Consider the following 20,444-nt stretch of genomic DNA (forward strand, 5'->3'; position numbering starts at 1 on the left):
ATGTTTAAACAGAATTTCCTTTTCTCATTTTGTGCCCATTGCCTCTTGTCCTGTGACTGGATACCCAGAAGAGCCTGGCTCCATCTTCCTTACACCCTCTTGTCCAGTATTTATACACAGTGGTAAGATCGCCCCTGAGCCTTCTCTATTCCAGGCTGAACAGTCCCAGCTTTCACGCTCTCCTTGTATTTCAGATCCCCCAGTCCCTTCATCATTGTTGAGGCCCTTCTCTGGACTTGTTCCAGTATGTCCATGTCTGTCTTATACAGCAGAGCCCAGAACACTGGGCCCCAGCACCCCAGATGTGTCACACTAGTGCTGTGTAGAGGCCTGTGGTGTTTAACATACTCAGCTGATCTTGACAGGGAGCGAAGAGCGAAGCAACACGAACAGCAAAAAAAGCTAATGATTAAGCTTTTCAGGCCTGTAAAAACAAAGGCTGGTAATAAAACACTACAGAAGACCTTCACAAAACTTGCTGACTGCGGTTGGCAGATGACATTTACTGTAGGTAACAGGAAAGGAAAAGCAATATGCTAGGGTCTAATGATCATTACTCTTCAGTAATAATCCCCCATGAAACACCAGCTTGTTGTTAAGAGGAATTTGAATGTTAGAAATTATTACAGAAGAAATAGAAAAGACTTCAGAAAGTATTCTGTCGTTATAAAAAAATCCACGGTGTTCCTGAATGTGTGCTATTGAAGGTTACGTGCAGTTTAGGTCCCCTTGCGTCAAAAACATACAGCAGAACTGGGAAAGTCAGTTCAGTCTACTGAGGAGTCCTAAACACGCACCTCTGAAATATGAGTGTTTCAGGAGGTAATACAGTGATTGCCCAGGTCTTAATACTCTTCCCCGAGGCATTAGAAGCTGAGATTTGGCCACTATCGGAGATGGGCTACTACGCAGAGTTTAGGTTTGCCCCAATACATCTCTCCTTATGTTAATCTGAAACTCTTCTTCTGAGCATTGAGGAAAGAGAGAATGTAGAGATTTGCAACAGAAAAGTGAGGGTTGCTGTGGATAGCAGCATGTGTGCCAGCACCAGCAGAAACAGCAGAACAAGAGTGAAAGGCACGCTCTGTACTGATAACGATGGACGCTGCTCCCAGCCAGTCAGACCAAGGAGTGGGGCAAGCCCAGATGTTCGGCGTGCTGACGAGACCGTAGCAGAGACGGCTCCTCAACAGAGGGCCCTGTGCTCTACAAAAGGAGGATGGCAACAAACCAGCATATCACACGTGCCACTCCTTTCTGGCATTAATGTGAGTGTGTAAAACCAATTTGTTAAGAGATTTGTTAAACAGATTTTTCCTCCAATTTCGCACTGGGTTTTGTTACGCTAATTTTCTACAAGAAACATTGTTACTTGTTTCTACCTTGAAGTACTGCAATGAGTTGGTCAAAAATATTGTTGGTCACTAAAAGCTGAGGTGAACTTGTCAGTTCCTTTTCTGACTGTCTCAACTTATTCAGGGTGAGCTGTAGAATATTACAAGCAGGTTAAGCTTGACTTGAAAGCCTACGAGGAAGTACACTGCAATATATGTTCCTGTCATTATCCCACAGTCCTTGTTTCTACTTATAGCCTTTTACGGATATCTTGTTTCAACATATCATGTCCACTTGTCTTACTGAGGGAGCAATTAAGCCACAGTTAGGCTCTGCAAGCTCTGCAGGTATGAAGCAGTTGCTTTTGGTTTTGTTTTTGCCAACAATAAATGCAGCATCTACTTCCATTCCCTCAACAGTTTGTGATCAGCTTCTCATGACGAAGGAAGGGGGACAAGTTTTTTATCTTGCCTAGCAGCAGTCTATTACCAAGCAGTTTAGAAACAAAGATCCGAGTGAAACAGAAGTTATTAGGATCAGCACCGTGAAAAACTATTGATCCTCCTGACACAAAAAGTGCTTGATTTCTCTCACACGCTATACGACCGTCCCACTCTTGGTTGTATGCAAAAGATGGACATAGGTAAGTTTTTCAATAAGCTTTACTACCTGATATTTGCTTATAACCTTTGATCATGTTCAGCTGAATGTGTATTTAATTTTTAAACACTTACACCATGACTACTTTGTGCAGTCAGACTTTACAGCTAGATTATGCATCCCACAGTGAACTGATAGGTGCACAGAGACCACTGAGATCTCACAGATAAAGGCCTTGTTTCTTCAGAAATATTGACAAAGCTTTCCCTTGGCCATTCATTATGCTGGCTTCAGTCAATTCTTGTTTTGAAGTTATACTCACTAATCGTTTTGTGACATTTTGGAAGGCGAGAAATACATGGAAAAAACAACCCGGCGCGTGACGACGATCAGTCAGACAGAAGATGAGTCAGCAAGATCCTGGCAGATGGAGCACCTCACCAAAAGACCAGAGAGGGAAGATCTCCTGGGATTCTACCTCCATATGCAGGATGCAAAAAAAAGCCGTTCTTCTGTAAACCCGCAAAGCAGCAACATTTTCACTCTGCCATGTCCTGACTCCTTGAGGAGAGGTAACTGGAAAATTCCATATGCGGATTCCCATCATTTTGGAAACTAGCTTGAATTTCCAAGTAGCTGGCAGATGAGGCTAACAGGTTAAAAAAAGGATAATAAGAGGGGATGTTTTACACCCCAAATGCAATGGGAGCTTGCTTGCTTTGCCTGCATTGAGCAGTATGGATTGCGGCAATGACTACCTGACCTCAGGCACAGCGGATTAGCAGCTCCTGGGAAAATTTCTGTGTTCTTTTGCAGGTTTGTGTAACATACGAGCTGTTTGTATTTGTTAGTGGAGATGTTACACAAGCAGAAAATGCCTGTCATTTGCTGAAGTAGACAATTGCTGTTTTCCTTTCACTTGCTTTTTCAGCAACGTAGGGGAAATAAAACTACTCACCTAATCTATTAAATGGACATTTTCAATGTCGAAGGAAGGGAAGATCACTCTCTTTGCATAAACCTTTTCATCTTCAGCACACAAGCTCCAGAAAGCATCAGAGATGATCACAGGCACAGACTTTTGAAATCTAGGCAGCATAAGTCACCCTATATACCATCACCAGTATAAAACTGTTACTGTTCAGCACTGTTACATGTCTGTTACGGTTCATCGGTCATCTTTGATATTTCAATTCACCACTCTGTGTTCTTGGCCCTCTGGGAACTGTAGATGTAAAGAAACCTGAGTTTGAAGAGCATGCAAAGAAAGCTGAGGGAACCAGCTCTGAGCCCAAGCTGGGGGTGGCGGGGGCATTTTTATTCATTGACACTCTGGCAATCCAGTTGTCCTCAATGGACATGCTGAAACATGTATTTTGTGGTCCTGTACGATGTTGTAACTACTGCTTTGCCTTTTCCTAGGACCAGGGTACTACAGCAGCTGGAGAACTATTGCTGGCTTTTGCTTATGAAAGTACCCAGAAATGATGCACTGAACTGCTGGTTCAGAGAAATGTTATCAACTGAGAGGTTATTAACAACAGTACTACCTGGGACCTCTACCAGAGTGGATCGGATTGGTATTTTGCTACTTCTCTTCCTACATCTTTTTCTTGGATGGTAGGATTATGGCATGAGAAGGAAATGAATCACATTTCTTTCCACTTTCTATTCACATCTTCCATGCTCCTTCTTCTTCATTGAAGGCTGGAATTGCAATGTGAGGGTAGTAAATAGATATATACCTAGCCCTGTGTGCTAAAAACCATGAACTTCTACTTACTGATTTTTAGGTTTTTCATTGTCCCTCAGCCATCGCTTCAAGTTGAAATGGTCTGTGCTGGTCTATCGCACCAGTTGCAACAAGTTTAGGTTCTCTGCAAGTTCAGGGCTCCACATGTTCAGTCAGGTCTCATTGCTATACTTGGTGAGGTGCTGAGCATAAAAGAGAAAAAACCTAACAGCTAGGGGCTCTTGGGCAGGGAGGGGAGGGGAGGGAAAAGGGAAGTTGCTCTTTCTAAGGCAGGAGCTATTACCTGGGTCCTAAGTCTGGCTTCTACCCTGTAGTGGCCTCAGATCCTGCCCACCCAAGGCTGTCCGTACTGTCCCAGGTAGCTCTGCTCATCATGTTCGGGTGTTGGAAGGAGATGCAGAGACACAGAAAAAGCATTGTAAGGAAAAAAGCCTTTGTCAAGAATATAAAACCCACGAGTAAGCCAATATGCTGCTGATCAAAAAGCTCCTAGGCATAAATTAAAACCTGGAAAATTAAATGGATCATTCTGGAAAAGTACGGCCTTGTGTTTCTCCCTTGATCCAGCCTTCTAATACAAATCTCCAAATCTTCACTGATACTCACTCAGATAAGCTAGAGGTTAAAAATCATTTAACATACACCTGAAATGTGTTTTTGATGTGCCTACAAATACCTGAGGAAAAAACAGTGTTTGTGTATTTACAGGACTTAGAAGTATATAACTGAGTCATTTCCCCATTTCAACCAGTATGGCTTTGTGTAACTAAGACTCCATTTCAATAATATAAACATATCTTGAATAAATAATTGAATATTTAGTGTACAGTGTCTACACATATGACATCTGAATGTTTTGCTTTCAGCAATTAAAGCTGTTACTTGTTATTGGCTATATTTATTTGAGCTATTAGTCACTAAAAATGCTTTGTTTGCTTTTTTCCCCCTTTTTTTTAACTCAGATGAGTACTGCTACTATTATTGTGTGTACAATTGATACCCAAATTACTTCAATGAGTGCCTCTTATACCTTAATAGAGGTAAGTATATTGCTGAAGTCCATGATTTTTAATTTTCAAGCTCTTTTATTTCTCCTATATGGATACAGAAGTGAAAATTCTCCTCAGTCAAGAAGTAGTTTTAAAAAACAATGTCTGCATTATTTCTGTCATGGAAACTTTTTCCTGTTCTGCAAGGCAAATGTTCTTGGATAATACTGATTTCCTACAACTACAAAATGAGTATCTTTCTTCCTGCAGGCAGGCAGAACTGCAATGTACGCATCAGGGCACACTCTGCATGTTCTATGCATTACTCAGTATATTATATATGGTCTGTGTATTTTAGCTCTTAGCTACATGTTCCAGCTTTAGAACTAAAATTGCTTAACGAAAACATCTGTTGGTGGGTCACAAAGCTCTGAAGCTTAACACAAGGCCATAAATTCAGTAGTAGTGTACCCACTCACAGTCCAATGATGCAGGAACAAAACCTACCTAAATTTTGGGATGGGGGATACCGAACAAGACAAGAGAGAATAATGGGTGAGCTCAGCTCCTTCAGTTGCAGGGCATCCCAGCCTGTGTCCATGGGATCCTGTGATATCCTGTCTGCTGTTTCCATTTTGCAGGTCTGCCTTTTGCCCTTCATTTCCCTAATATGAAAAATTTTCAGAGAGAGACGTTGCCCTCAGAGGTCCCATTCTTTTAGCTCTCTCCATAAGAAGCTGTCTGGAGGGTCAGTCATTCTTCCCATGTTACCGGCTGACATTCTGGATGTGCAAAAAAAGGACAGTGTGATTCTTCAAATACTTCTCAATAAAGTTATAATGCCTTAATAACAGACATATTGCCTACGGACCCAATCTCTTGAGGGACCTTACCATCAGAATCCTTGCCCATTTGGATTATTTTTTAGCACTTCCCAGTACAGTCAAAAACTAAAATAAAAATACTTAGTGTTTACTAAGGGAGGTTGTTCCATAGCTCTCTAAAAACAAGGTATTTTTTGTCTTTTGAGACAGTAGTTGGAAGTATAATACTTGGCATTATTTAGATGACATCTTTTAAGCATTTTTCTTTCACTGGTTTACATTCTGCTTGAGCACTTTGAGCTAACAGGTTGCCTCTTATGCCTCAGTTCCCACGACACAATGAGCATAACGCCAGTTGGAGGAATAACTGCATTTGCAACCGTGTTACTGGTTTTAGTTGCCCTGAAGACAAAAGTAAATACTATTAACAGATTATGTAACAACAAATAATCTAAGCTGTTATGATTTTAATGACAGCCTTATATCTGTTTTATTGAGTCACTCAATTTCCACTAGTTCTATTTGCATCTCCAAAACTAGCAATGCTCACAGCAAAAAAATAAAATAAAATTGAGCAGTCTATGCTGGAAACCGTTAAACTACCAGGACTGGTCCCACTCTCCCCCCAATCTCTGTCCCAGCTTCATTCTTCTGCCCACAGGTTTGCTATACCAAGGCTGAGAGAAGTAAAAACATACAAGTGGAATGTATTGTGTTTCAAAATGGGTTTTTCTCAGGAACATATTACTATTTATCTGTTCCTTTCTTAGAGCGTCTCTTGGAAACGTTGATGAGTATCAACAGGAAGGCAGCAGCAGCTGGAAGTCAGTTTAAGAGGTTAACAAAAGCAGAATTAGAAACCAATTAAATATGTTTTATGGAATTATTCAGCTTATTAACAGACCAGGAAAAGGAGCAAAAGCTTAAGTCAGCTGCAGTAATTTCAGGATTTATCTTTATGCATGTCACTGACGTTAGTTTGTTAATCACCATCCCTAACAACACGTAATTTTGGGGAGTTCAAACGTGTTGGCCAACTGCAGCTAAAAAGAGTCTCCCTGTGCTGGGTGTCCTCAGGAAAGCCTGACAAGCAGTGACCATACCAATCACCTCAAGCGTTCTGCTGATTATCGAGGCAACTGTCTGTATCCTTATAAATTCATACATAAGTGGTTTACTTGATGTGCACTTATTAGGTATACTGACATGAGCTAGCCCGTACTGTCCATACCTGTAACCACTCTGCCTGTCAGGGGTAGTATCAGTAGCTTCATATCACACTGCAGCAAGCAAAATAAAAATGTTTAAATGCGGAGCTCCTTTTCCGTATTAGGGAGTCTGGCAAAAATTTTTAGAAGGCAAGTTTTATGTTTAATCAGCAGACAAGTAGTTTTGGGGTTTTTTTCTGTGTTTTTCCTATTTCATTCCCTAATGAATGGCAAGACCAGATGGCTAAAAAGGTATTTACAGGTCCTGTGGGTTGTCTCACAAGAAAAACTCATGAGTCTTGCATCTTCCCAAACCAAATAATTACCTATCACAGTTAGGTAAGTAACAGAACTGAAGCGGATTCATATTTGTTTTAGATTACCTACTACATCACTTGATAGTTTTGCTTTTATTGTGCAGTTCTTTATGTGTTTTTTTTTTTTTTTTTTAATCAGAATATAACTTTCTTAAATTTAGTGCGGCTGGAGATTCAAATGCAGTGAGGGACAACATTTCTATTTGATTCTGGCTTTCATTTCACAGTGGCAATGCCCACAGTTCTTTGCTTTTTCTTACAGAAGTTCCAGGTTACTTATCCTCTACCTGGAGCTCTGCTCTTTGCTACTGTAAGCAGAACATTTATACAGCATACTTTTTTTCTTAAGAGCAAGACATCATCTTGCTCCAAACTCTTTTCTTTTGCTTAAGCTTTCAAACTATGTATCTAATGCAAGCCTGCAATCAGCCACCTCTCTCAGTATGACCTGCTATTTGACGTGAGAAGGTGCGGAGACCCGCATATCAGCAGGTCATTCTGTCAAACAAACTTCAAATCATAAACCATACATTGATATTTCTCTAAATTGTCCCTTTTATATTACAATTTATTGACAAATAAGGCAAACGGGAAGCAAGTACTTTTCATTTGGTGCAAATTGTAGAAACTCAGAAAAGCAAAACTGAATGTGAGCATTGTTTTCTTCCCTCTTCCTACAAGGATTTGACAAGGAAAGCAGCTGAGCGTGGAAGTCAGCCCACAGAGGAGCAAAGCTCCATGGATTATGCTGAGGCAGCACAGGGACTTTACAGTGATCCCAAGTGAAAACCTTGTGGAGTGCAGAGAAAGGAGGGAAAACATCGGAGTGGAGGGAGTCACTCTGGTTACTGTAAATATCTTTGAAGTGTCATTATTTTTACTTTCTTGTTAATTTAATAAAGATAAATCAGCAAAAAAGAAATGCAGAGGAAGAGAAAGGAGAGAAAGGTGAGGAGCGAAGTCACCTTGGGATTAATTACTGCAACTCACTGAACACAGGCAGACATCTCATGTATGTAGCAACTGAAGTTACTTACGATTTAACTGTGTATTAGCAGTATACTGCTCATTTCTGAGCATTTTGAACTATTGACAGTATCCCTTAAATTTAGCACCTACTCCCTTAAGGTTGACTGTTCTTCCTTGTACTTCAAGAGGGCAGAACTCAGGCTGCAGACTGAAATGTACCCGGTTCTTGCTGTCACAGGTCCCACTGTATTAAAAGGTGTCAATACCTGAGACTTTCAAAATATATTTCATCTTAAATCAAAGCTTTTCATGAAGTTAAAACATAAGTCTAGTACAACTTTCATAGACTTTCATACAATATACTAAAGTCAGTTTGGGGCTTCAGGGTGCTATGGTCACATATGCCCACAAAAAAAAAAAAAAAAAAAAGCTGAAAAGATCTGTAAATGTAAATTTAAGGCCACTTATAGCTCTTACCCTTCATAGGCAGCAGGAACCATTAACCCCAGGGAATTCAGCCCATACAAGCACATCTCATGGTGTTTGGAGCTAACTGGCTTGTAAAAAGTTTAGTGCAGAAAACTTTAACATTGGTATTTTAGTAAGTGGCATTTTTCCCCCTTCTGCTATTTAAATATTTTCATTGGTATACTGAGACTGTCAATATATAAAATTAGTCTTTATTTCCCTTAGCAAAATTTTTTTTTTCATTGGAATTGCTTGAGGATTTTTTCTTACCATCATTAATCGCAAAGACTGAAAAAACAATTTAAAATAAATTTTAAGAGACCAAGCTAACACGCGCACAAATATAACAATGTGAAACTCAAATCATACGTCAGTGTTGGCTTGCTCAGGAAATGAAGACACATTTCTAACAGGAGGATGCCAGGATGGCAAAGCCAAATAACATTAATTTTTAAATCTGCATCCAGCTTTCCAAGAAATTTATCCCCTTATATAAGCAAAGTTTAGCAGGAAGCTACATACATAGGCCCACGTTTTAGATTCAGCTTAACAAAATTCCTTTAAAAGGTGACTGTCAGAGTACCGCCTTGCAGATGATAGGTTTTAGTCTGAAGAAGAGAAATCTAAGCAGATTACTCCTCTCCAGTGTAACGGAAAGCTGTTAACGGCATCACTGACCAAGTTTAGTGTATATTTGAAGCTAGTCTTAAATTATTTAAGAAGTAAACAAAACCTGCAGTCACAGTTAACTAAATTAAACAAGTATATAAAGTGCTGGATGATTAAGAGTATGCCTTTTAAATCCTTTTCTGGAAAATAAGTTAGAAAATAAGAACACTAAAGGCAACTTTCAGAAGGCAATTATTTGCTCACCGAAGTTGAAAATGACATGAAACTTGTGGTTTTGTCCCAAAATGAGCAATAATGTCTGAAGAACAGAGCACAGAAATGACACATCAAATGGAAAGAAAGCTTCCACTTTAAAGATCTGATATAATTTAAAATAAATAAATACCATAATCCGTAAAGTAAAATGAACACTTTATAATTTTTTAAACTTCTTGGATGGGGTTCACAGACCTGAGAATACACCCAAAATAACTCGTCCAAAGTACTCCTTTAAAAAATTATAAATTATTGGTAACAGTTTCTTTAATGGAGATTGCAGGAGTAGGTCCCACATGAGTCCATATATAGCCCTTCTCTGGTCTCGTAGGAACAGTAGGGAAAGGAGATGATCGAGATTTGAAATATTCCGAAGGTGCATGACAAACAAATTCTAAATATTCCATTTTCCTTGGGAGATCTTCTTCTGGTCCTAGGAAAAAAATAAATAATCTTCAAAGACAAAATTCAAAGGCATAAAATCGGAGTATGCAGGACTTAAAAATATATGCAACAACAGCCAATATCCCTTAGAGAACGTGCCTTTTCAATCAGTGACTTTTCTGGCAAAGTAACCTCAAATACTGGGAAAAAAAACTACCTTTATTTTTCCTGGGCTGAGCTTTTTTTTTTTTCCCCATTTGAAGCATTCAGTTATTTGAGTGAAGTCCTTTCGTTAACATATTTTAAAAAGCTACTATTTGTGGCCTGCCTGTCAAAAGGACTGTTCTGGATTATGAATAATTTTATAATCAGTAGCAGAACACTTGCTATGCCAGTGCTTGCACGCTATATATTTTGAGTACCCAAGATGAAGATCAGCTAATTCAGGTCACTGTAAAAGAAACAGCTTGGACTGGTATATCAGGCTTATAGTGTAATAACTTTGATTCTATCTATGGAGTAATAATTTGATCTTTAATCTTTAATCTTTGATCTTTGTGCCCGTGAGCACAAATTCTCAGATAATCACACTCACTGCAGTAGTGCTAATCACATTATATACATAAGATAAATAAAAAAGGTTATTGAAGTAAATGAGATGCTTACAGGATTAGGGTCTAAAATGTGGAAATTGCATAAATGATCTTGACAAGCCAAAAAGTCCATTTAGAAAATACAACTCTGCATTAGCCTAGGCACATATATGTAGCTGTATAAAATGAAGGCTTAGAGATTACCTATGATATAGGATGCTGGGTCAAAACAATCTTTGGGGCTGGCTTGCGTAGGAATGAGCCAGGTTAGTGCAGCACTCTTTTCACAGTATTGGTCCTGAATAAACCCACGGATCTGAGCGTAGTATGTTTTTCCATCCTGCTCATCAATCACTGAAACAACATCTCCAATTTGATAGTATACACCCTAGAAGACAAAAAAAACGATAATTAAATCAATCAATCTCATTTTAGAAGCTTCACTCTGTGATTCTGATTCATAACTTAAGTATCACTATCTCACATTATCTCAAATTACCCCAGTCTTGAAAGACAGCCTTAATTCAGCCACATGCAAAAGAACAGTGGCGTAAGATAAAGCGCTGTCTCACCTAAGCAGTCATCAGCAGTGCTTGTGCACAATCACCCAATGTCTAGGAGTCTGAGGCTACGCCTCCTGTCTGCAGAGTGGAGATGGTCTCATTCTGTCAGAAGTAGGAGACTGCAACACCGCCTTCTAGAAAAAGTAGCTGTAGTAATTTCCCTGCGTGTGCAGGGAAGGCAGCTTTCTGTGTATGGAGAAGTTCACTCATTTGAATGCAAAGGGGTCCCAAAACACAGATCCACCTCCCGCCACCTTCCCTGGTGCTTTGTAACGTGTGAGGCTGCGCAGCAAAGGCAACTCGCTTCATGTCCTAACAGCGTCGCACAGCACAAGGCAGTGCCTGCACTGTCAATATCAGAGTTCACCAAGCATCATCCAGGAGGGGGTTGTTTTTAAAGCAGATTTAAAAGACCTCAAAACCCCCAAACAATCCCCTTCTCAACAACACAGCAAAGTATCAAAATAGAAATATTTTGCATCAAGAGATCATATTAAATAAAACTTTTGACATAATTCTTAGGAATTTCTGAAAAAAACAAAAATATGCAAGAAAAGACATCAATTCTCCTCCGAACTAGTCAACAGCAAACAGAGATTCATCCGGGATGCGGGACAGAAAGCACCAGATCTAGAGATCATATGGAAGCTCAGTCTACCACTTCTCCTCTGGCTGTGCAGTCTCCCAGGGGCTATCCCGACCTTTCCTTTGGGGGGAAAAAATGTTTCAAATGGTTTGTTTGTACTATCAGGGAACAAAAGCAAATTTCAGAACTTCAAAACACTAACACCTCGGGATGCTGGTAAAAATGCTCTCAAGCATGAATGTGAGAAGGTTAGCTTCTGCTTTCATTGCAACAGTTGACATCTGATTCCCAGGGCGTTCGAGGCTGCTTGCACCCAGCTCTGAAACAGGAGCCAGTTTAGATGTTAGGGCAGCGCAACCCACCCCCTCTACAGGCAATATTCTCTGTGCCTAAGGTAGGCACAATCACACAAATTTAAATAATCAGCTATAGTCACTTTTGCTTGACCTCTGCATGGTGAAAGTTAAAAGTTTAAAAACTGCAATTGCAATAATTACTAAGTAATTACTAATAATTACTAAGGAAGGCAGATGCTATTTTTTCCTGGAAGGAAAAAATGGAACAATGACAACTATGTAAACTACTGTGGTAAACCACCTGCAAGACTTAACGGCAATGACATAGGGCAGAGCAAAATCCTACACAACTGCTAGGCAAGGAAGAACAGTGTCTGTGAATACATCCCTACTACTTTCACTGTCTGTGGCAGTTTCTGAGATTGGAAATAGAAACCGCAAGATCTTTTTTGCAAACAAGCGTGCATAAACCATACCTTATAAAAGATGGATTCTGCTGTAATTATAGTGGATACAGACTCAGGAGCCTTGATGGGCTAAGAAAAGAAATGGAAAATCAAAAGCGTTAAAACAAACCAACCATGTAATATAATTGCAGGTTAGTTTTTTTTCCTTTTAGACAACATACTGATACCTTGCCCTCTTAGAAAATTAGTAAACACAAGAAATCGGGTGCAAACATTTCAAACATTTGTACTTTAAAATTGAAAACAATGAAGTTAGCATTTTCATTCTCAGGCTTTTAAGTGGAGAAGTGAGTACCAAATTCACGTGACTGGTTTGTATTTACACAAAACTCCTTCCCTGAAGAAAGGAGCCCGAGGGCTGGATGCGGCGCGGGCCGGTCGGTCACGCGTGCCCGCGCCACCCCGGCGCACCCCGGCCCCGACACGGGTTGCAGCCGCCTCCCAGCCAGGTTTCGGTCTGAGCTGGCGACAGGAGCGGCAGAACTCCGCGCTGGGGTCCAACGCAGCGGCAAGGCGGCCTGCGGGGGCCGGGCCGGCCGCGGCCCGCCGCGGGGAGGCGTTGCTTCAGGGGACGAGACGGGGCTGCAGGCCCGCCCCGCCCCGGCAGCCCGGGCCCCGCAGCCCGCCGCTTCCCCTCCCAGCCGCCGAGCGCCACACGCCGCCTTACGTTTTTTAACTTGAAGATGTGCCTCCTCCCCTTGCCCTTCGTGGACACCTTCTTCTCCGCGGCGGGCGCTGACTTGTACTTGGTGTTCCTCAGCCGCGCAGACCGCCGGTGGATCTCCTGCTTACTCTAGGGGGGAAATTACCGAGTGAATCGGCGGCAGGGCGCTGCCCCGGGCGGGAGGGGTACGGCCGGCCCGGCCCGGCCCGGCCCTGCGGGCGCTCGGCCCCGGCGGGCTCACCTGCTTCCCGCCGCCGCCGCCGCCGTTGCTGTGCTGGGCGGCGGCCGAGGTGGTGGCGAAGGCGGCGGGCCCGGGCGGCGCGGAGCGGGCCGTGCAGTTGTTACACAGGATCTCGCCCTGGCCGCCCTTCTTCCACATGGAGGAGGACGTGCTGCGGCACACGCTGCAGGTGGGCTTCAGCCCCAGCGGCATCCTGCGGCCGGCGGCGGGGCCCGCGGCCCCGGGCAGCGAGACGGGGGGGAGCGCGGCGCCAACACCGGCCCCGGCGCCGGCCCCTTCCCGCCGGCGGCGGATGTCGCTGCGGCGCGGCGCGGCGGGAGGAGCGGGGAGGCCGGCGCTGCCCTCTGCTGGCTGCGGGGCCGCCGCGGGGCGGCCGCCGCCCGCCGCGCCGCGCCTCGCCGCGCCTCAGCGCCCGCCGTGCCGGGCCCCGCGGGGCGCCGCCTGCCGCCGGCGGCCGGGCCCGCCGCGCTTGGGCGCCGGCCGAGGCGGGCGGCTGCGGCCCGGCCCGGCGCTGCTGGCGGGGCTGGGGCCCCGTCGTGCCGGGGGGGTTCTGGGGGCAGCGCGGAGCCCGCGGGTCCGTGTGCTGGCAGCGTAAAGCCTGCTTCCCTCGGAAATGGCAGGCAGCGAGTGTTGGTTCTCGGTCCCCGAAGAGAAAGAGTCCCTGTCCCAAGCAGGGCACATCTCTTGCCTCAGCAAACGCCGTGACAGAGAGCAGTGTCCTTGCCATCCCGGCGAGAGCCAGCGGCAGTCAAGGGGGAGACCCGATGGGTGTAGCAAAGCCCTGAAGCTGCCTCCGGTGCCTGCTGCATTCCCGTTTGCAAGGGGACGCTGGACTCCATCATCCGAAGATGTACAGGTGCCATCCTTCCTACTCACCAGGAAATGAGAGGACAAGAGGTGGACTCAACTAGTCGTTCTGATTCAGGAGAATAGTGACCGTGAATCTTACTCTCAACATACGCCAGCTTTGGTCTTCATTAAGCCAACAGCCCCTTTTGCATGGACCCTCAGTCGCGTGTCAAATAATTAAAAGGCTAGGGAATGAACACATGTCTTTGTGAAGCTTTGCCAGCTAAATGCAGGAACCATGGATCTAGCAGTGGTTCCTCACCCTGATGCAACTTACATGGCCCCAAGCCATCCCTTACAGATGTTTCTCTAGTCTGACGTTGAGAAAGAAGTGCCCACGCACGCACAAAGATTTACAGCCTCTTAGTTTCCATACTTAGCCATCATCCTTCATCCTTAGGTTTTATTTAAACCTTTGGTGCAAATTAAGTTGATTCCTTTTTGTCTTGCTCTCAGTGAACACAAAGAACAAATAATTTTCTTCTTTAATAAGATTTTTTACATAGAGGAAAATGATCCTGCTAAAATCACATCATTATTTTCTGTAAAATAGAGGCTATTTCATTCAATGGTATTGCGGTAACAATTGCAAAATTAATAGATATAATTTGCAGGGATCTGTTTACAGATGCTCCGGCCGCATGCAGCGCGCAGCGGCTGGAGGACGCGGTTCCGCGTTGTTGCTGTCCCTGTGGCTTTCCTGGGTTGGTACTGGCTCATGGGCAGCTATGCTTAACCTCTTGCACTCCTCTCTTTCGCACCAGCTTTGACTTTCTTGTCTCAGGTGCCAAATTTATTTCCACGTTTTGATTTAAATCCTATTTTACCTTCATCTCTTTCCAGAGTTCTTGGGTTGTTTGTTTGTTGTTTTTTTTTTTTTTTTCTTCTCTGCTTCTTTAATCCATCCCTCTGTAGTTTTGTGTGATTATCTGGCAGATCAGTGATCTCACAGAGACCTTTAAACTCTTCCCACTACTTTTCTTGCAGCTTCTGCCTGCTTTCCTTCCCAGCCGCCCTCAGAAATTCTCCACTGCTGAGGCCCCCTCAGCGCTGCCATGTTGGCGTAGCACCACTGGTCTGCATAGAAGTGGGGCAGAAATGAGTGATGGTGTCCATTTCTGCCCAGGTAAGTACCTAATGCTTTGTGAAGGATTTTATTCTGTGAATTTGATAAGATACAGTGTTAATGGATAACAAGTATATTTGGAAATAGTTCGTTTTTTTCAACTCCAGTTTTACTGTAACCTTTTTACCATCTTCCCCGCTCCCAGCTTCTTCCCTTTTGGTCTTTCCAAAACAATGCTGCAGAGTCTTTTCCTCTTCTGCCACAAATGTAGAATGCATCTGGTTTACATACATCTGTATATTCTAATTAACATGCTACTGTATATTGTTCTGATAACTTATCCACTGTGATTTTTTCTTCTGCTTTTAAATAACTTGAATAAACAAAATGCCCAAGCTTTATGAAACCTAATCTGAGGTGATAATTTAAGCTAATTCAGTGGGTTTTAGCCAACCATATTTATATAATGTGGGCAGAAAAGAGTTTTAATTCAGTATTTCTTGACAAAGTGCGGCTTTGTTAATGACTATCATTTCAATGAAACCTTGGTAGATGACACTTTGGGTGCATTTAGTATGATTATTCTGTTGGCCTCGTGAAAGGCCATTAGAGTTACCATGATGCAGAGGCAGGGATTGCTGTCAGTGCTGTTTGATCACTCCTTGCCTAGCCTGAAAGGTAACAGAAAGAGCAGTGGTTAGGATATTTTGTCAAAGATTGAAAACAACATGTCTTTTAGTGTAGTTATGCCCAATAAAATTAGCATGGGTTAACTTTTTTGTTACTTGATACTTAACTCTTTATGTAGGCAACAGCTGAAATATTCTGATTTGAGAGTTGCTGAATACCGGGTAGTTACGCATAGCAGGGGATGGGAGCTCAGGACTTCTTGAAAATACCCCTCTCTAGGTTCCTCTCTAGAGGATCCTGAGTTTGACAATGTTGATCCTAAATTTTGAGCATCCTCTACAGTTTCCTGATTCTCCTTAATAGAACTAGACTCTCTTTGAAGCTGAAGCGGGTTGAAAGGCAATTGTGGCCTGACTGGAATTGGAAATGCCCAGTTTAGCTGAGGGATTTTGCACTGTGTAAGCTCAGCTGAAGTTGGGGAGTAAATCTATTTTCTTCCAATTAATGCATACTTCCACTTTATTTTATTTTCTTTTAGCCTCAATAAAAGAAAGGGGTGCTCTTGGCTAAGCTCTTTGGAGTCATCAGAACACATCCCTGCTCCGAGGGACTTAAAATGGATATAGACAGGAGAGTGGAGAAAACAAAAGGTTGGCTCCACCTGGGGAGCAGGAGTGTGAATGTTAGTGACACCCTGGCTGTCAGTGCAGAATTGTTTCTTCTTGGGAGCTTTCGGGGAGGGCATTGGTTATTTTTTCGAAGTGCTGCACATCCACACAGGCTCTGTGCATCTCCTGCTTAAGTAGTTGAATTGTTCTGCAGCTACTTCCTACTGCTATCCTGTAGACTGCTGGCTCACATCTTAAGAATCCTTTATTCTAATTTTCTGTGTCACTGTTCCACAGTCAGCGGCAGAGGGTGCACCTAGAATGCTTCTCCAGAACTATTTGCGTTGTAAATGCATGTAATTTGGTGTCGGTGTGACTGACTGGTGCACTTTGCATTTCCATATGGTCCTGTACTAAGGTTCTGTACTTACTAGGTGTCTTGTGAGAAAAGCAGGTTTTATTCTCTTAACTCCCATAGCTAAAAATGATGCTATTTTTGAAACGTATCGCACAATTATTACTTGCATAAGTGGCATACATCTATCTTTGCAACTTCTGGGTCTTAATTACTCATAAAAGTGTGCAGTGGAGCCAAGAACTAACCCCAGATTTTATGAGGTCTTTGGGTTTTGGCCCCATGGTACGTGGCTAGGGCAAGCAATGGCAGAGAGAACCTATCATGACGACAAGTACTTTGTTCTTTTAAAGCATGTTAAAGCTGTGTCTCGAACTACTTCATTTGTACTCTAAAATGCTTCTGTGATACAAGAAGAGCAAAAATACACCTTTTAACAAGTGTTAGTATTTCTGCACTTGTCATGTTTTGTCAGTTCAGGCTCTCAGGACTTATTTTTGTAACAGTTGACAGTTTTCTGCTATTGTATCTTCTTGCAAATGGGGATCCTGTAGCACAGGCTTTCTGCTTAACAGGTTATCTTTACAGGTTACTGTTTCTGCTTCATTTGAGACAGTAAAGCTTGGAGCAGTTTTAACATAAGTCTCTGAAGAGAATTTGAATTAGTGGTCCCAGCTAAACCGCATGCCGCTAAAAATACTGTAGGCTTGGTTTTTAGCCTTTATGGTGCTGATGCGGTACGATGCTCCTTGGGCATAACCTCACTTGTGACTTTGGCATTATCTCTCGTTGCGCTAGTGACAAAAGTAGGTACTGCTGTTACCTGTGACTGAGAAAGTTCATTTTCTTTATGTATGTTTTTTTGTTACAGAATGTTTTCCTGTCTTCATTACAAGCCAGTATGGCAGATGCAAGTCAACACCGATTCCTAAAGACACACGAGCACATTCCCACTGTGCATGTAAATTAACTTGTTAATCACATAGACTTTCTCTTTATTTAATTAGTAAAAATACATAAAGGAGATCTACCAGTTGTATAAGATTTCACACTAAGTGCAAACCAACCTCAGTTATTTACCATTACCAGTTTATTACTGTTTTACACTTAGATTTCAAAAACACGACAGAAGTTTGTCCTTTTCAGTCAGCTGCACTTAACAGGTTACTTGGGATTGTCACTGTAGTATTTTTTTATGAACTTTTCCTCTGGGGTAGGCAGCTTCCCCCCCCCCCGCCCCGCTTCTGATGCAGCCTCAGCTGCATTTTTTAAAGTGGTGCTCAAGTCCTTCCATGGCTGTAGTTCTATATATTGGCATGGTGAGTCCCTGTTTCTGAGGCACTGTGTAGTTAGAGCAGGACCAGGGAGGTGATCGTGCCCCTGTACTTGGCACTGGTGAGGCTGCACCTCGAGTACTGTGTTCAGTTTTGGGCCCCTCACTACAAGAAGGACATCGAGGTGCTGGAGCGTGTCCAGAGGAGGGCAATGAAGTTGGTGAAGGGTCTGGAGCACAAGTGCTATGAGGAGCGGCTGAGGGAGCTGGGGTTGTTTAGTTTGGAGAAGAGGAGGCTGAGGGGAGACCTTATCACTCTCTACAACTACCTGAAAGGAGGTTGTAGCGAGGTGGGGGTCGGTCTCTTCTCGCTAGTAACAAGCGACAGTACAAGAGGAAATGGCCTCAAGCTGCGCCAGGGGAAGTTTAGGTTGGATATTAGGAAAAACTTCTTCACCGAAAGGGTGGTCAGGCATTGGAACAGGCTGCCCAGGGAAGTGGTTGAGTCCCCATCCCTGGAGGTATTTAAAAGAAGGGTAGACGTGGTGCTTGAGGACCTGGTTTAGTGGTGGACTTGGCAGTGCCAGGTTAACGGTTGGACTCGATGATCTTAAGGGTCTTTGCCAACCTTAATGATTCTATGATTCTTTCCAGACTCCTGAAAGGTGGCAGGCTCATGGTATAATTTTGTGACTTCTTGTCTCTTCATACACTAGTCAAAGGACCTGCTGGAGTAAGCAATAAACTGAGCTTGAGCTTCATTTGTTATCTCCAGTGGCACTTCACTGTAGTACCTGAAATGTTCCTGGTTCTGACCTTAGCACCTGTGGCCTTTGGCATTCTTTGTGACATCCTGCAATGGCAAGTATACTTGTGAGCACACGAGACAATTGTGAGTATACCTCATTCTCCATGAAGCTTTGCGGCACGTTGATCTATTTGTTGGATTCTGCAACCAGTTCAAACTTGCCTAGCGTATTTTTCCATGGTTTAGTCCAGGAGTTTTTCCTACAGTACCTGTTTCATTCCTTGTCTGGCTCTGTTAGTGAACTCCAACCTTTCTCTACTTTGTTATTACAATGGAACGTAAAACTACAGTCATCCTTATCTGAGTTCACTGAAGTTTCTTCAAAGATGAAAGTGGACTGCTGTGCTGGGTCGACATAGCAGAAGCCCTGTACTCAAGCAAAATTTAGAAAGGCTGACAGGCATGAAAATAGCAACGTAATAGGAAATTATAAGAGGACACATTTTCTTTATGTAACCAATTGCTATTATGTTTCAGTGTAATGATTTCCAATGTGAGTCTACAGAGCAGAATAAGATCATTTATGAAAAATGTTTTGTCCTTTGTTTTTCTAACAGTAGCTACAAATAGGTTATGTCCTATTGGAACAGTAGTCTTCAGTATAGTATTTTGATAGGCTGTTCAAAGCGCATCTCTGGTTTTATCTCACCCACTTATCTCGTTTAAATCTCTAACACTATTTTGGAGAAGACCTGGAGCAGAAAGTGCAAAAATCCATGAAGACTGGTTGTGTATCAAGGGCAAGTTACTTCATCTAAATATCTTACATATCTCCTTGTAAAATGAATAAGCATTATATAAAGCATAAAGGTCTACATCCCAATGCCTCTTTCTGTGCTACGTATATTGTGCTCACTTTATACAAATAGAGTAAATGTGGTATTTACTGAGACCATCAAAGAGTCTACCAATTTCTTCAGCCTTCCAGGACAGAATTAATCTAAAATCATGGAGAATGGAGTTGGATGGCTAAATTATAGCCAAGCAGAATTCGGACTGCTGTGCTCAATAACACCATCTGTATATGCTCAAAAAAACAGAACTGGAATTTTAAGTGAGTGCCTGCTGCTGAATTATACGTAAAGACATCATAGTCAGAAGGAGGGCCTCAAACTCCAGATGCCTGAGTAGAAAATAAAGATGACCAATTTCAAAATAAGAATTTTTTTTTTTTTTTAATTGCAGAATGTAAAGATTTCTGCTATAACGTATAAATTCTAGTATTCTTTGCAATTGCATTAGTGAATCTTGGCTGGCTAATTAATGACATTGCTGTTTGTTTGCATCCCTAAAGATGATGATGTTGGCTACATGGACTGCCACACTAAAAAATGTGGACAGCAAGACCAAATGTGGCATTTGCAGAGTAAAAATGCTAGCGTCTGAGTAAGACCCTTTTTTCAAATAACTATTACAAATAAAATTGATCTGATAATTAGAGCAGAAGGTGCAGTGGCCAAAATAGAACTGATGAATAATTTGAATAGTTATGTTCACTGATGCTTGTGGAGAAACACCTGGGTTCATAAACTGACAAATACTCCTTAAAACGACTTATGTAAAGGTAAATCATTCTCACGTAGTGAACAATTCTTATGTAAAAACCCCAAGACAAAATCCCCCATCTTTTTTTCCAGTATCTTGTGGTGGATATGACACTTACGCTTGGATGAAAACAGCACTATAATCTGAATCCTGAAGATTATATGTTTG

General features: G+C 42.5%; 1 protein-coding gene across 1 annotated transcript; it reads right to left on the reverse strand.

Moving 5' to 3' along the window:
- Window positions 1-9,487: 9,487 nt before the first annotated feature.
- Window positions 9,488-13,402, reverse strand: GATAD1 (GATA zinc finger domain containing 1). Its single transcript, XM_082309655.1, has 5 exons — window positions 13,143-13,402; window positions 12,905-13,030; window positions 12,247-12,306; window positions 10,530-10,713; window positions 9,488-9,781 (listed from the first exon to the last, which is right to left on the reverse strand). Exons 1-5 carry the CDS (start codon window positions 13,332-13,334, stop codon window positions 9,591-9,593), a joined length of 753 nt encoding a protein of 250 aa, XP_082165781.1. The 5' UTR covers window positions 13,335-13,402; the 3' UTR covers window positions 9,488-9,590.
- Window positions 13,403-20,444: the final 7,042 nt, after the last annotated feature.

Source organism: Platalea leucorodia (genome assembly GCF_965183815.1).
Source record: "Platalea leucorodia genome assembly, chromosome: 1".
Classification (NCBI taxonomy): domain Eukaryota; kingdom Metazoa; phylum Chordata; class Aves; order Pelecaniformes; family Threskiornithidae; genus Platalea; species Platalea leucorodia.